The 15,567-nt window shown below is 40.7% G+C and overlaps 1 protein-coding gene across 9 annotated transcripts in view; it reads right to left on the bottom strand.

The window, feature by feature from the left end:
* The window catches only part of DIAPH2 (diaphanous related formin 2), a 261,388-nt gene extending 246,941 nt beyond the window's left edge, over window positions 1–14,447 (bottom strand). For 8 of the 9 annotated variants that reach the window (XR_012044700.1, XM_072876616.1, XM_072876619.1 and 5 more), the window contains exon 1: window positions 14,155–14,447. Coding sequence is in view for 7 of the 9 variants with exons in the window: in XM_072876616.1 (XP_072732717.1) it covers window positions 14,155–14,274 (120 nt within the window). In the remaining 2 variants the exon portion in view is untranslated. The remainder of the gene's footprint in view (window positions 1–14,154) is intronic. The other variant, XM_072876622.1, reaches the window with a different exon arrangement.
* Window positions 14,448–15,567: the final 1,120 nt, after the last annotated feature.

Raw genomic sequence — 15,567 nt, 5'->3', positions numbered from 1 at the left:
ACCAACCACAACTCACACAAATAAATAGGTATAAAACTCATGGCTACATGTCCTTAAGGCCCAAAAAGCTATAATTAAGAATCCTCCACTTCAAGGATTCTGGGCAGTTTGGCAAATCTCTATAAAATAAGTGTAGCGACAGAAATTGATACAAAGTTTGTTTCTGCATAGGAACTACAATTACTGCCAGGAATACCTCACATGTTACATGCAGTGCCTCAGTCGCAATAGAACAGGTAAGTATTTGCACAAGGAAAAGGAAAGAAGGAAGTCATACTTGACAATATGAAGACAGCATACGGGACTGCACCAGTTGTCAGCAGCGTAAATGGGGAAAATAATTATGGGAATTCTACTTCTCCATGTACTTGAACTATCAGGTTAAGCATATACACTGCTGCCATATACGTTTTATTTTTTGGGTCATCTGCAGGCTAGCATTGCATTTATTTTGGGCTTAAATAATTTCACTTTCAAATCTAATAATCTTGGTAATGGATACTTTAATGGTCTTTCTTGAAGAACATTGTATTTTTAAAAAAACAGGATTCAGATAGTTCAGTGCCAATTACATTTCATGCTTTGCTTGATAAGAAAGCTTATTTCAAAAGCTGCACCTCCTAAGTTTCCTTTAGTAAAATGCTAGTAGATTAGAAGTGCATTGGAATAATTTCAAAAATCCTTTGATACAACCATGTAGCTTTCTGTACATATATTTGGTGCCTGCAAAAAGTGCCAGATATACTTTATTAGACAAGAAGCCATCTGTTGCAGTGGTTATTGTACTGGTATTGGGCAGGATTGCTAGTCAGTATCAGCATATTCTGTTTACTGCACCTACAGCAAGCAAATCAGTTTGTCTGGAAGAAAATTAGAAAGTGTTTTTTCCTAGGGAAATAGACTGAGATCACTTGCTAAACTAGTCACTTGAATAGTCATTGGATCAACTTCCAGGACTTAATTACAGACAAACACAGTATAGCTCCTAGTGCAGTAAACGGATTGTTTAGATGCTTACTGTACCGGTTGCATGCCTGGTGCTTTTCTGCCAGCTGTGCCTGTCAGTATACCCAGCCCTGTATCTCTGCTGCTTGTTTTTCAAAAACACAATTGTTTGACTTCCGAGCTTTGAGTTTTTAGGGAACTTGGCTTTTGCTTTTTTGGTATAATATTATTGTGAAATGCTTTTGAAACACTCTGGAACAGTTAAACTGGAAAAACTATGTCAAAACAATTCTTGACATAGTAAGTGCAGACTTTATGCTTAGATACAAGCTGTGCATTTGAGCTCTTTGCTTTCAAAGTAGCAGCAGAACAAAACCAGTTTTGATAGATAGCAATACTTGATGTGCATCAAATTGCTGTTCATCTTCCTTCCTTGTTCCGGGCTCTCCTGAGTGCGAGTGGCTGATCTTTTCATTCGGACACATTGTGGAGCTCAATGAAGGCTATGATAAAGCTACTGAGTTTGGTCAATTAGGAGTAGTGAGACTAGGCCTCCTCCTTTTATACCTCACTTCCTAAAGAGAGACACCTTTTTTATTGTGACAAGGTTCATCTTTGCTCTTACTGAAGTGCAGTCTTAGTTTGTTTTTACACTTTCATAGACATGCAGCCCTTTTAAACTACAATTATATGCTTTGAACCGGGATTAATCTTTTGCTGAAACCTAGGTTTTTCTTTTAAGATGAGCAACAACCAGTTAACTTGACAGTGAGAGAGTTCTTTTGAAATCATTCTGGAAAATGAAGCAGAAACTGCTTTGAGAAAATCCTTCAGTACTTTTGCACAATGTTTTTTCATCCTTGCTTACTTGCTTCCTATTTCACAGTGCATGTAAGTATAGCCTAATACCCCTGTACAAGTGACAGGCTCAATTTCTATATACTTTTCTTCCTGTTATATGCAGAGATAGTTTGGGGAAGATTCTTAACTGAGCATGCTGTTGGTTTCGTGGAACACCTCTTGCTCTTGTGGGTACAGTAAACACTGAAATAAGTGTCACAGTCCATTTGAGTTTTCCTCTGCTACCATTTGAGGAGAGGATAAAACTGGTAGAATATATCTGTTGGGAGAGAATTGATACACTTAAAAATAAAGCAGAAGACCCATAGCAAGTTGCAAAAGTTGACAGAAAGTCTATACTGTGAAGAGCTTGATCGGATATTGGGCAGCTCCTTGAAAATGGAGTATTTTACTTTCGATAGACTTTAAGGAAGGGAGGACGTGTCTGTTTGCTTTGTTTGGGTTGTTTTTTAAATAGTAAGAAAAGCCCCACAAAATCTAACCAACCAAAACACAGCCCACAAAGGAACTGGCAGTAGAAGGGATACTGTGAGCCAAAGAAGCAGGAATTACTTGTGAACATTATTCATTTCGTCTGTACCCAGCAGCCTTCCAACATATGGTCACAGGGATCATGTCAACAACTTCTTAGAATAATGTTGTCTGTCTTCCAAGACACAGACTTCACAGCAAAGAGTAAGTATTTGATCAGAGCAGTATTTGATCCCTTCATAAAAAAAGTTGATAGTAAAGTTACTTTTTTCCTCCCCTAATAATAAACAATATGATACTAAAACTTGGGAAAATGAGCAATGCTGCTGCCATAGCAAGGAACTTTGGCTTTTCCTTGAAGAACAGAAATTCTAGATTAATTTCAGCATGCATGGACCATAATGTAACTCAATACTCAAAGCATATAGGGTTAAACTGAATTTATAGCTGCTGTGATACACACAAGGGCTTTCTGTTCCTTTTCCTATTCTTTCCTGTTTATAACAGCTTCCTGAGAAAATTATTTGTCCTTCAAGGAAGTAGGAAATGAAGCAGCATGTGAATAGAGAGGAATTATATTGTACATAATGAGGAAGCCAATAGTATCATTTGACTTCAGTACAGGTGAGATTCCCTGTTAAGGAGTAACAGGAATTCAGGAGGATTATAGATGCTTGTAACAGGTTACTGAGAATCTGCTATCGTCTGCTAAAGGAGAAAGTAAGCAAAAAAAAAAGGTGGTTTATCATAATATTGAAGTATGGTATGTGCTTAGGTTACCCATGAACACCCACATTACTTTTATAAAGGTTTTCCTATAAATTCATGAAACACTGTTTTTTAAACATAAAATGTTAAATGATGGGATTACTGCTTATCTTGTAAGTCATTCAGGAATTAGTTTGAATCACAGAATACAAAAAAATACTTCTTCAAATACATTAGCAGCAAAAGGAGAGCTAAGGAGAATCTCCAGCCCCTAGCAGACAGGGGAGGGAACACAGTGACCAAGGATGAGGCAAAGGCTGAGGCACTTAATGCCTTCTTTGCCTCAGTCTTTAATAGCAGGGCCAATTGTTCTCTGGGTACCCAGCCCCCAGAGTTGGAAGATAGGGACAGGGACCAAAATGGAGCCCCCATACTCCAGGGGGCAATGGTTAGTGACCTGCTGCACCACTTAGACACTCCCAAGTCTATGGGGCCTGATGAGATCCACCTGAGTACTGAAGGAACTGGCAGATGTGCTCACCAAGCCCCTTTCCATCATTTAGCAGCAGTCCTGGCTAACTGGGGAGGTCCCAGTTGACTGGAGATTAGCAAATGTGATGCCCATCTACAAGAAGGGCTGGAAGGAGGACCTGGGGAACTACAGGCCTGTCAGCCTGACCTCGGTACTGGGGAAGCTGATGGAGCAGATCATCCTGAGTGCCATCACACGGCATGTAGAGAATAACCAAGGGATCAAGCCCAGCCAGCATGGGTTCAGGAAAGGTAGGTCCTGCTTCACCAACCTGATCTCCTTCTACAACAAGGTGACCCGCCTAGTAGATGAGAGGAAGGCTGTGGATGTTGTCTATCTAGACTTCAGTAAAGCCTTTGACACGGTTTCCCACAGCATTCTCCTGGAGAAACTGGCTGCTCATGGCTTGGATGGGTGTACTCTTAGCTGGGTAAAGAACTGGCTGGATGGCCGGGCCCAAAGAGTGGTGGGGAATGGAGTTTACTCCAGTTGGCAGCCGGTCACAAGCGGTGTTCCCCAGGGCTCTGTGTTGGGGCCAGTTCTGTTTAATATCTTTATCAATGATCTGGACGAAGGGATCGAGTGCACCCTCAGTCAGTTTGCAGATGACACCAAGTTGTGCAGGAGTGTTGATCTGCTTGAGGGGAGGAAGGCTCTACAGAGGGACCTGGACAGGCTGGATTGATGGGCTGAGGTCAATTGTATGGGGTTCAACAAGGCCAAGTGCAAGGTCCTGCACTTGGGCCACAGCAATCCCATGCAACTCTACAGGCTTGGGGAAGAGTGGCTGGAAAGCTGCCAGGCAGAAAAGGACCTGGGCATGTTGGTTGACAGCCAGCTGAATATGAGCCAGCAGTGTGCCCAGGTGGCCAAGAAAGCCAATGGCATCCTGGCTTGTATCAAAAATAGCGTGGTCAGCAGGACTAGGGAAGTGATTGTGCCCCTGTACTCAGCACTGGTGAGGCCACAACTCGAATACTGTGTTCACTTTTGGGCCCCTCACTACAAGAGAGACATTGAGGTGTTGGAGCATGTCCAGAGAAGGGCAACCAAGCTGGGGAAGGGTCTAGAGCAGAAGTCTGATGAGGAGTGGCTGAGGGAACTGGGGTTGTTTAGCCTGGAGAAGCGGAGGCTGAGGGGAGACCCTATCGCTCTCTACAACTACCTGAAAGGAGGTTGTAGAGAGGTGGGGGTCGGTCTCTTCTCCCAGGTAACAAGTGATAGGACAAGAGGAAATGGCCTCAAGTTGCGCCAGGGGAGGTTCAGACTGGATATTAGGACATTTTACTTCACTGAAAGGGTTATCAAGCATTGGAACAGGCTGCCCAGGGAAGTGGTGGAGTCGCCATCCCCGGAAGTATTTAAAAGACGTTTGGATGAGGTGGTTAGGGACATGGTATAGTGGTGGTCTTGGTAGTGTTAGGTTTATGGTTGGACTTGATAATCTTAAAGGTCTTTTCCAACCTATACAATTCTGTGATACTGTAAACCAAACTTAATGTATTTAGGAAGCCTGTCTTATCCACCCAAGCTTTGTCTGAAGTTCAAACATGAATGCATATTTGTAAAATATGAAAATGAAAACTGTGTATCTGGTTTACAGATGGAAATTTTATCAAAGCCTACTGCTGTACCCCTTACCTTTCTAGTTTGGGAATGCCTCCACCAAGCTGTAAATAAACTGGAGAATGAAAATGAAACCGCACTGCTGGAAGACAGTAGAATAGGAGAGAATGGAGGACTGTAAAGGTGAGAGAGATGCAGCAGATATTGCATGGTGTATTTCTAGCTCAGCCAAGAAACTGTGTGCTGAATCAAAAGGATTTTCCTCACCTCACTTTTTTCTGTTGATGAGAATAAAGCAGTGAGAGATCCACTTGCCATAGAGGAGTAGAAAGGAGGGAGTGAAGCAGTTCTAGTAACGTGGATTGCCTGGGAGCAACAGCTCTTGCTGCCCCATTATGTAATAAGCCCAAAAAAACAAAAGAGGAAAAAGAATCTGGTTTTATGGGAATTAAGACTGGCAGCAATACTAGAAATAAAGCACTGTATTGACACCAAAGTCAGGATGAAGTCATTAACTAGGTGCTTCAGTGTTGAAGTTTTGGTTGCAACTTCTGCCTCAAGTCTGGTTATAAACTACCTTCTAATCTGTCATATTCATTAGTTCACTGTGAATCCATGAGTGGCTAAGGCTTCTATAAGCAAAGAGTTGCAATGACTATGAAAACAGTTGTTATTGTACGTAAATTTTACTTCAGTTTATACAAAATTAGATAGAAATGCTACTGAATGGTTTACAAAGAGGGACAGACTCAGATTGAAGTATCTCAGCTAATTTGAGCTCGTGTGCTAACTTTTGAACTTGGCCAGCTGACATGGGTTTACCCTCCAAGTTTCAGATTTTGTATTTAAACCTTTTGTTTTTAATGTACCCTCTAAATGTGGCTGGCACAAAAATTAAAATGTATATGGCATCAGTCCACATGCTTAGCTTGATATGCTGTCGTTTTTTTTCTTCTTTATGTGAATACTTACCTGTTCTAATGCAACTGGAACACTGCATGTAACCATCTCAACTATTAATAACTGTCAAGGTCTCATCTACTCATGCACGCACACAATTACAAAGGCAAACATCCAGCACAGTCGTATTACAAAGCCATAGTCTTTTAGAAGACTTCAATTTTATAGGTATAAAAATAACTCACAGCAGGAGAAAATGAAGAATCAAAATGTAACAGGAAAGCAGGAAACTCTATACTGTACAAGAACTATCTACTTGTATCTGTTGTGAGGAGCCTAGAATCTAATGAATCTCACGTTGGCTTAGTATTTGTTCCTCACAAAGCTACACTCAAAAAAAAAAAAAGAAAACCACAGGCATCTCTAAAGGTCAACTTCTAACAACCATCATTAGATCTCACCATAGTAAGAAAGAATAATAGACTGCAGAACTAACATTTTTCCTGACCAAAGTACTTATTTTGTCTTGCTCAACCATCCCTGAGACACCAACACGAATTTATACAGAGCCACTTGTAAACACTTAACTAACTGGTTGTGACAAAAAGGTATCATCAAGAACATTTAAGGTCTGTGGTTATTTCCTCTCATCTTCACGCCTAAATGTGCATTATGATGCATTTTTGTTAATGTGATCCCATACAGGACAAAGTTATTAACTTTTGACTAGCTAATCCCCGAACAAAGAAACAGGAGAGAATGGGCCCATGTACCTTCAAGCCAACCTGTTGGCTTGAAGCAACTGTAATTTTAGGTTGTGTAGGCGAAGTACCTTTACTGCAGTTCCCTTGGCCTACATAACCTAAAATTACAGTTGCTACTTTACCGGCTATACAGCTATAGTCCTGTAGCTCCAAGTGTTGGGATTCTACAGTACTATTCCCTGACTGTCTCAAACTTAACTTTTTTTATTTAGAAATTTGTTCTAAACTACTAGGTAGCACTGCTCTGAAAGTTTTACATTCCTCAAGCAACTTCTCCTGTATTTATTCTCACATAAAAGGGTAAACTAAATAAGTTAATTTGGTTTTGTTATAGAGAGATAATTTCATATTTCCACTACAATTAGGAGAGCAGTAAGAGTATGTTTGTTAAAAAAAAAAATATATATATATACACACACACAAAAATCAAGGAATAGAAGGCAGGATTCTTTCCAAATATGTTTTTTTTAATCAGCTGGTGACTTTTACACTTACATTCTACACTTTCAAAACAAGTTTAAACACACTTAACTGTTATGAAGTATAAATTGAAAATATTTTTAGTAATAAAAACATTTTTCCATCTTTGATGCCCTCCATATCTGATAACACTATGCAAAGAACACTTACAAGCAGCAAACATACATCACACATTCAGCATACCTAATACTTTCTCCAGTACCATCTTGTCTCCAATTATTTAGTCTGAGGATCACTAAAAGGATCAAGAAGGGAACCTTACAAGAAAGCCACCTGTCACATGCATCACCTTGAACTTCCTCTTCTCCCACTCTCCCCAAAACAGTCTGAAATTAATACAAAACTACAGTTTCCTATTTACACAGGAAGAGCCCATATCTATTAGAAACTCTTAAGAACATTTTTGTTTTACACAACAGAGAAGGTGTGGTGATAGTACAGTACACACTACACCTTAAGACCAAATATTACCACACCCGGGTGGACCAAATAACCTTCAGTAGCTGTATCAAACCATACATTTCCCATGTGTGGGCTTGTTCTGGAATTGAACTTCCAAAGTATTTCTCAATTTCTATAAATCAGATGAGTTTATGGTGTATATCACAATGTAGGTTACAATATAATTTAATTGGCATAGCAGATCCTTTTCAGATCTGCTCATGGGCATACAATGTGCTGCTTTCACACCACGTCCAACTAAACAGCTATCATGAGAAGATGGCTGAAAAGCAGACACAATCATAATTTAATAGTACTAATTGATGAACTTTAGACAAACCAATAGAAAAGGAGGAATTCTAGTGTACCATAACACCAGTCGTCTTAGTTCTAGCAAATAATCAAAGAATAAAAAATAACGAAGGAGGGGTTTTGACTGGTTCGGTTTCATGATCTTGTTTGTTCCGCTGCCACACAAAAACTGAAGTCAGTAGAGCACCAAGGTGGGTATGCAGACTGCTTAAGCCCACACTGCTGCCTCAAAAAAGCCGATTCTTTAATTGTCACCCCTTTCTCCCAAACAATTAATAGTTAACAAGTAGAATATATTTGCTTTGCAGATTTGTTAGTACTACTTTTGTCAAGCACGAATCTGCTTATCTACCTATTACCAAGTTACACCTGAAAGTGGGAAACCTAGAGGTGTTCACTCCACCAATACTGTAGGGAAAAGCTACTTGATTCACAAGACGTTAAGTAAAAGATCAGTTTGATACAAAAATAACATGCAAGTTTAAGACAAGTTAGCTTTGTCTACCTGCAACTTTATAAATTGCTACCAAAATACTAAAGAAAGTCTTTCAACTGTTAATCTTCTCTCAAAAGTATCTGTTCTACCACAATAGCCCTTTAAAACAAAACAAAAAAACTCATTTCCTCCAAAATAAAGTTACTGAATGATTAAAAAAACCCACTGAATTTAAAGAATGGCCATGACATACAAGTTGCAAGGAACTGCGTAAAAACATTCATTTTAGTAATTTCCTAACTTCTTGTGGTTTTAAGTTTGAACAAGTAAACTGATGAATAACCAACTGAAATTGCCAGTTCCTTCAGCAGCATCTCTTGTTCTACTTTACCTCTAAATTTGAACAGGGATGAAAAGAATTAGAGGAAAGTTATTAGCCATTACTGCTTACCTCAAGAATTGCAACTGATGCAGAAAAGACGAAGTCATTTTGTAACCCACCCAACATTTTTAAGCCTATTTTTTACTTCTACTGGGTCATCAGCAATCACAGTATCATTAGCATGCTTTACAGGCTATTTGTAATACAAAAACAAAAGTTCGTCCTCGATAACTTGAATATTCAGCACCACAGTGCTTAAAATCTCAGAAAGTATCACTTCTATTTGATATGCACACTTTCAGTTCTCACTGTAAATGTCTTTCACATTGCTTTGGTGGAACCTGCTTTGTTTGCAAAGCTTCCTGTACTGTACAGAATAGTTCTACAGTTTTGTCTTACAAGTAGTATATCAGGAAGTTTAATTACCACAAGCAGATAGGCTTATCACTGTATCTATCACCTCATTTAAACAGTGTCAGTATCAATTCACATTAAAAGCAGTTACCTAAACATCAGCACCAAGCATACCCTACTCTGCCATATTAGAAGTAGTGACTAATCAGGATATTTTTCAGCAACAGAACCAAATTTTCCCAAGACTTTAATTTTACTCTTCAGTAATGCTTGCACCCTAACTAACTTCACTTGCTGGAGTATCTTGACTTTGATCCAATAAGGCCAAGAATCTTCTAAAACACAAGCATTTCAGTTCACTTTTTCCTCAAGCATCCACTTGAAGTAAGAATTCTCTGCAGGCATGCACTGTTTTTTCTCAGAGACACTATGATCTCAAGTGTAACACATTTTATTCATTTGCCAAAAATCTGTGCTCAACCTGACTCATAGTTCATCTATGCAGTATACAAACATCTAAACAAGTCATGTGTAATAAGCACATTATCTCTCCACAGGAGAATGACATCAAACAACCTTAGGAGTCAAAGGTGACAGTGCGATGTAGGTCCTGTAGCACATAGCCTATCTGCCAGTGACTGATACTACTGACACGTAACGTAAAGCACTCATTAACTCCTGCACTGATATGGGTGGAGCAACGTAGCTGGGAAACCTATCCACCCAAGCACACTCAGTTAACTTCTGTTTTTAAGCTCACTAATAAAAGCTTTTATTCCGCTGTTTGACACTAGTTTATGGCACATTAGTCAGAATGCTGAGTTCATAGCTTTTGATTCATCTCAAAGCTCATGGGGTTTAAAAGACTTCAGTATTAAGCATAAACAATTTCTGCTTTTAAAACAAAGTATGAGTTGCTCCTTGTTGGATGGATCACCAAATCCACTTGCTCTCCAATAAGCTCTCTCTTACCCCTAACAATTTGTTTTTCATATTATACCAGATCTTTCTCCCAATCTACTTTCAAGGACAGCACCACACTCAGAAGACAGCCCCTTTCAGAAATATAGTTTGTAGCTAAGTGGAGTACCTATCAATGAACAACTACCACACAAACGTGAAGTGAACCTGGGGGCAATGGAGCATGCTTTTAGTGTGGCACTAGCCACTACGTGCACAGAAATATTTCTACTTATGCCAATACTAAACCAACGTGATATATTATTAACTTCAATTAAAAAAAAAGTTGGTGATATTAACGTCTAGTTAGCCATGAACTTCTGCAAAAAGCCTGGCTTCAACTTGCAGCTAAAAGATGAACAACCTGATAGGACTTTGGGTTCAGCTAAGCTACGACAGATATGTCAGATCAGACCCGACACTTTCAAGCACTTACTGATTTCCTGGGTACCCAACAGAATTATATACTTCCCATGTGATACTGAAGTGTTAAGGAGAGCAAACAACATCTAAGTTAAGGATTAACAAACAGAGGAATTCTAGCAATCTCCCTGACAACCTTAATTTAGTCTGTTTCCCCTAGTATAACAAGCATACTTTTAAACAAGCAAAACAAGCACATTGCCAAACCGAGTTAAGAATGTAACTGCTCATTGCCATCTCATGCCAGCCTATTCTCAGGGCTGGCATGAGATCAAATGATTGTTTGCCAAAGCAATTTAATTTTTTTTTGCCCATTTCATTATAAACAAAAATAATGACAAAAACACCAGGCACTCATTCCCACTTCTAGTCCTTGTGCCAGCAAAAAATTAGAAAAAAAAAAAGATTAAATCAGAGCTCTTTAAGCAGCTGTGGTGTGTCAAGGTGCTCATGACAAACACCAAATTTCAGAAAACCAGTCCAGTTTACACACTACTAGTATAAAAACTTAACTGAATTCTCTTTGTGCAATTCTGTCACATTCAACAGATTATATGAAACTTGAATGACTCTCAAAATGACCCAAAGCAGAAAAAAAAAATTGAATTAGTAGTTCTAATATAGCCCATCTTCAATTATTTGAGTGCACACATACGTATCAATTATCTTACAGAAAAAATACTTTAAACCACCATTTTCTTTTCTAGTACAGATCCTCTCTTGATAGCCTAGTCTTATTTCATGTCAATCAGGAATAGATGCCATCGATCAGGCTTCAGTCCTTTAAAAAAAAAAAAAACACAAAACCAACAAAACCAACCAACCAACAAACAAACCAACCCACTAAACCACTATGCTTCTGCAGGCCAAGCACCATTGTCCACCTTTTACTTTCAGATGGAGGGAATAGGGAAACAAAAAACTTCCACCTTCTTCTTCTTCTAGAGTCTCCCTTCCCCCAAAATAATGACTTCAGCTTTCCCAGCTCCCTGTCATCTACAGCCATTTTTAGCCTATCATATAAAAATCATTCCCCTAGACTTCTTCCCAATGAGCTGCCTAATTTCAGCTGCTATGCCAGGAACTAAAAATAAATCTTCTGTTATATGTAGTTGCACACCCTCTCCCACCAAGCCCTTGTTCAGCACTCCACTTGATGTGTGAAATAAGTTCTGGAAAAGAGACACGCTCCTCTCAGCACACTGTAGAGTTCCTTGAATTATACGCAACAAACCGACAGGGTGCAGGTTGATTCATCTCTGTAACTCTACTGAAACTTGATGATTATAAGTTGTCAAGCTGAACCAAGAAAATCTCCACACCAAACTCTAAGAAGCTTTGTGTAAACTCAGTGACAACACTTGCACAAATAGTGTGGCTTCTCTTACAGAAGTCCCAAATATACCTTCATCTTATAGTAAGGTTGCTCTCTGAGTACCTAAAGATATTGCTAGCCTCAGCAGAGCCAATTCCTCATTCAAAATTAAAGCCAGCAAAATTTAGTAAGATTATTCTCCTATATAATGGATGAAGCCTTTCCCTGACTACAGTCTTGTTCTTCCCTTGCAAACCCGTGGCAGTAATTGATCAATCTGTCTGTCCACTCACACTGCCTCAACTTAACACACCTGAATCCCATCCCTTTTCTGCCTCAGAGGTAAATCCCTCTTCATGTCAGTTTTATACACCGTTTATGTACATCATGTCCAGAATGAAAAAAATCTACTTTCCCATTCAACCCATTCACTCGATCATATCATCAGAGGCTAGTCACTTTATCTCAGGGCAAAATTATCTTTCAGAAGGTATCTGGTTCAAGCAACATACCACTACTCTGATCCATATTGCTGCTGGACTGCAATCATCTCCTCAAGAAACAAAAGCATATGACTGCACACAAAGTCAAATATTAACATAATGTACTTTTTCCACTAAATATAATAATAAAAGTCTACTCCAGTGATTCTAGAATAACTGAAAAGGACATGCAATGGAAATAGTTATCCTATTCAATCCAATTTTGAGCTAATTTCACTTCAATTTTTTAAAATTATGTATTTCTCTGAGAACAAAGTATTGTCCTCTGCTAGTGCAAAATTCAAATTTGTGTCCATAGCTTCCAAAAGAAACACTTTCCTGTGTGATTTTTAAATCTCTTCCCTGTAGGCATCTTCAAGCAGCCTTCCTAGCTACTTTAGCTAGGAAATAGTAAAGGTATTATAAACAAATATCTTGTGCGTATAAAGAAGTTTGTTTATATTTAACCTGTGAAAGGATGTATGAGTTTGTTTCCAATAACACCATAAAACAAAACAGGACATCATATTTTGTTACCTTTTGCTAAGATACACATGGTCACTTTTAATACAAGTACACTTCAAGTTATTCATTATTCTGGCCTTTAAAAGCATGACAGAATAATTGTCACTTTCAGTAACTTTTTAACGCTTCATACATTATGAACTTAACATCTTCCCCACGTGCATTCTAACTTGTTTTCAGTAACAAAAAATTGCCACAGTTCTCTGGCTGATCAGCCCAAGGCTCTGCTGTACTATACTCAATGAAAGGAACACAAGGTGGGAGCACTTACATACTGACTTAGTTTTACCACTCCCTGTGAAAAACTTTGCACAGATTAGATAAAGTTTGCAACTAGTATTCTATTCAATAAGAAAAGTCAGGTAAATTTTAAGTGTCTGCTATACTGCTGCTCTTGGAAATCCATCAGAGAACTGAGCTAAAATGAGTTGATTCAAAGTAAAACAAGAAAGTGTAACAGAAGTAAACAACTAAAAGTAATCACTGACATATTACCTGGTTTTGCTGCTACTGCATTTATAAAGTGAAATACAATCCAGTGCTGTTAACTTGAAACATAGGTACATTTCAAAGCTATCAGGTTTATAAGTAGAAATATCTTCTTTTAAATAAAAAGCACAGGCATAATGAACAAACTCTACAGTCCTAAAAAGGCTTTGTGTGCTTAAAAGCTTGTCAGATCTTTCCAAAAAGACTGAACAACTTCCATATTTTTAAATTATTTTCACATTTACTTCAGAAATTCACTTGGGAAGTAGATCGTTTGCATGACAACCACAAATATTCCGCATGCTTCAACGCAAAAAAAAAAAAAAAAAATCACCAAACCTGCGATCTTTCACTCAAAAGGTGAGCAGAATAGAGGTTATACCAACAGGTCCCGCTTACAGAACAATATTGCTACCGCACCTCTCCCCAAAGGGATGGCCCAAGGAACACCCCGCCAAGAAGCCTCCCCGTATCACACCCCTCATGGAAAACATGGGAATTCCCGGCTCCTGTCAGCGACCACCCCCGGCGCGTTACCACAGCGAGGCCCTCGGCGCGCCGCACGCCCCCCTCCAGCTGCCACCTCCCTCTCCCTAAGAGCACCCAAAAACCGCCACAGAAGCTCATGGGATTTTTAGAAAAAAGATACTTTAATTTCTGAAAGCCCGGCACCCCCCAGGCCCGGCCGCACGCCCCTCCGCTCCAGATCGGGAAGCAGTAAAACGGCATCCGAGCCTCCTCCTCCCCCGCCTTCCTCCTCGTCCCCAGGCCGTCCCCTGCCCCCCTCCCAGCCCCACAGCTCGCTCACCAGCTTGGGCTTGTTCCGGCTCTCCTCTTCCGCGGCGCGCCCACTCCGCTTCGGGTTCATCCTGCCAGAGCTCAGGGGCTCCTCGCCGCCGCCAGCGCCCGGAGCCGCCTGACCCTCCATCCTCCTACCGGCTCCGCGCCCCAGCAGAAACCCCCTCTCTCACCGGGGCTGTATCCTCAAGGCCCCATAGGACCGACACGCACCACCGGGCGTCTCCCTGTCCCCTCCCAGCCGCAGCTGGAGCAGTTCCCAGTTCTGCTGCCCCGCCGCCTCCTCCCAATCCACCGCCTCAGAGACGCCGAACGCCACCACGCATGCGCACCGCCCGGCCGGGGGTATCGCGCATGTGCCAGCGCCGTGCGCATGCGCTGTTCAGGAAAGTGGAGGCAGAGGTACACCGCCCGAAGGGCGGGAGCTGAGGAAGGTTGGAGGTGCCCGTCCAGGAAATGGCGGAAGTCGGGGGTTTTGAACAGAAACGCCCACTGGAAAGGTGAAGTGTGAAACAGAACTGACCAGTCCTGGCTTTGGCAGCACGGAGCCGGCGTGTAGGTGGATTTATCTCGAGGACTCCCACTTGAGTCGTTCCTCAGAACAGGTTGCTGAGAGGAGAAAAGGCCGAGACTGGCGCTTGGCTGTTTCCTTTCGGAGTTGGCTGGTCCGTAGGCGGGCAGAGAGCTGAGGCCGCCGGAGCCGGCTGTGGTAGTACGGGCTTTCGAGAAAGCGGGACGGCCGGCGATGGCCGTGGCAGTATGTGTTTTCGAGAAGAGCCTTGTCTCCATCTGATCTGCTTCACGCAGCAGCTGCTGGGCCCCATGTGCGGAGTGCCCAGACCTTTTACACACGGAGGGTTTCCTAATGAGGTGGCTCTGACTTACATATGCTTCCCTGTATTTTATTTTGGAAATGCACGGGACACAAGGGATAACTGGTGTTTTAACTGAAATTGAGCTAATGTTACCACAAACAAAAGACTTATTTTTTTTTCTTTCACATTTGAGAACTCTAGTCCCCAGTATCTGAGTCATCTACACGTGCTCATGGTTCACAACAATGAAAGGAATTGCTTGAACCGTTTCTGTGCATTGAAGAATCCCTTTGGCTGAGCCTCACTGTATAAACTGAAGATCTGTCAGCATGGATGTATCAGTGTGGATAGTGGAAACAAGGATCACATGCCTGATTATTAGAGGACTCATGATGACAGATGACTTCGTATTAACATAATCGTTATTTTAAAAAGAGAAAAATACAGATTTTGTGTTGGTATGGCTGAATCTATGCTTATTAAGTTATACTGAGAAAACAGTAATGAAAACAATCATGATCTGTGGTTTTGGTGGGACAAGGGCAATCCACAAATCTTTGCAGTCCAAATTTAGATACACGTATGTTACTTGATTGCCCTCTAAAAAA

This window comes from Ciconia boyciana, chromosome 12, assembly GCF_034638445.1.
Source record: "Ciconia boyciana chromosome 12, ASM3463844v1, whole genome shotgun sequence".
In the NCBI taxonomy this organism is placed as follows: Eukaryota; Metazoa; Chordata; class Aves; order Ciconiiformes; family Ciconiidae; genus Ciconia; species Ciconia boyciana.
Note: the sequence above shows the minus strand (reverse complement) of the source record. Positions and strands in the feature narration are given on the sequence as shown.